General features: G+C 60.8%; 1 protein-coding gene across 1 annotated transcript in view; it reads left to right on the top strand.

The window, feature by feature from the left end:
• Window positions 1-714, top strand: part of MAN2A2 (mannosidase alpha class 2A member 2) — a 53939-nt gene that overhangs the window by 21910 nt on the left and 31315 nt on the right. Inside the window, 1 exon segment of the mRNA XM_006769602.2 lies at window positions 3-151. Coding sequence (XP_006769665.1) covers window positions 3-151 — 149 coding nt within the window.

The following is a 714-nucleotide window of genomic DNA, read 5'->3' as shown; positions in this document are numbered from 1 at the left end:
TGTCGGACGAGGGGCAGCCCCTGGCCGTGCAGGTCAGCGCCTACTGGAGGTCCGCCACCGACATGGTCCCCGACGTCTACCAGGTGAGCCTCTGCCCATCCTGGGCCTCTGTCCCTCGGCACCATCCTCCCGCCCTCCCCGTGCTCCCCGGGTGGGGGACCAGGGTCCTGGGGGAGGGGCTGCCCAGAGGACAGTCGCCGGCGAGGTTTCTGTCCTCGAAGGGAAGGCGAGGTCTGGGATAGTCCTGGTGAGAGTCAACGTGGCATTCTGTTGCCTGCCATTCATTCCTTCGGCAAACCTGTATTTGTTTTAAATAATAATATTTACTTCTTTATTTTTATTGACTTCAGAGAGGGAGAGAGAGAGAGAAACATCAATGATGAGAGAGAATCCTGGACAGGCTGCCTCCTGCACGCTCCCTACAGGGGATCGAGCCTGCAACCCAGGCATGTGCCCTGACTGGGAATCGAACCCGGGACCCTTCAGTTCGCAGGCCGAGGCTCTATCCACTGAGCCAAACCGGCCAGGTCTCAGCAGACCTTAGCATGGGGCTGCCACTCCATCGTCTCCCAGTGTCATTGAGATTCATAACAGTTTGCCCAGGGGCAGGTAATACCACCTCCCCTTCCCCAGGAGGGGACGGAGGCCCGGTGGGTGCAGGGCCCGGTGCTCAGGCCCAGGACCCGCATCCCAGGCCGGTGCCCAGGACTGACG

The sequence above is a fragment of the Myotis davidii genome, unplaced genomic scaffold, assembly GCF_000327345.1.
Source record: "Myotis davidii unplaced genomic scaffold, ASM32734v1 scaffold324, whole genome shotgun sequence".
In the NCBI taxonomy this organism is placed as follows: domain Eukaryota; kingdom Metazoa; phylum Chordata; class Mammalia; order Chiroptera; family Vespertilionidae; genus Myotis; species Myotis davidii.
This window is presented reverse-complemented; position numbering and strand designations above follow the sequence as displayed.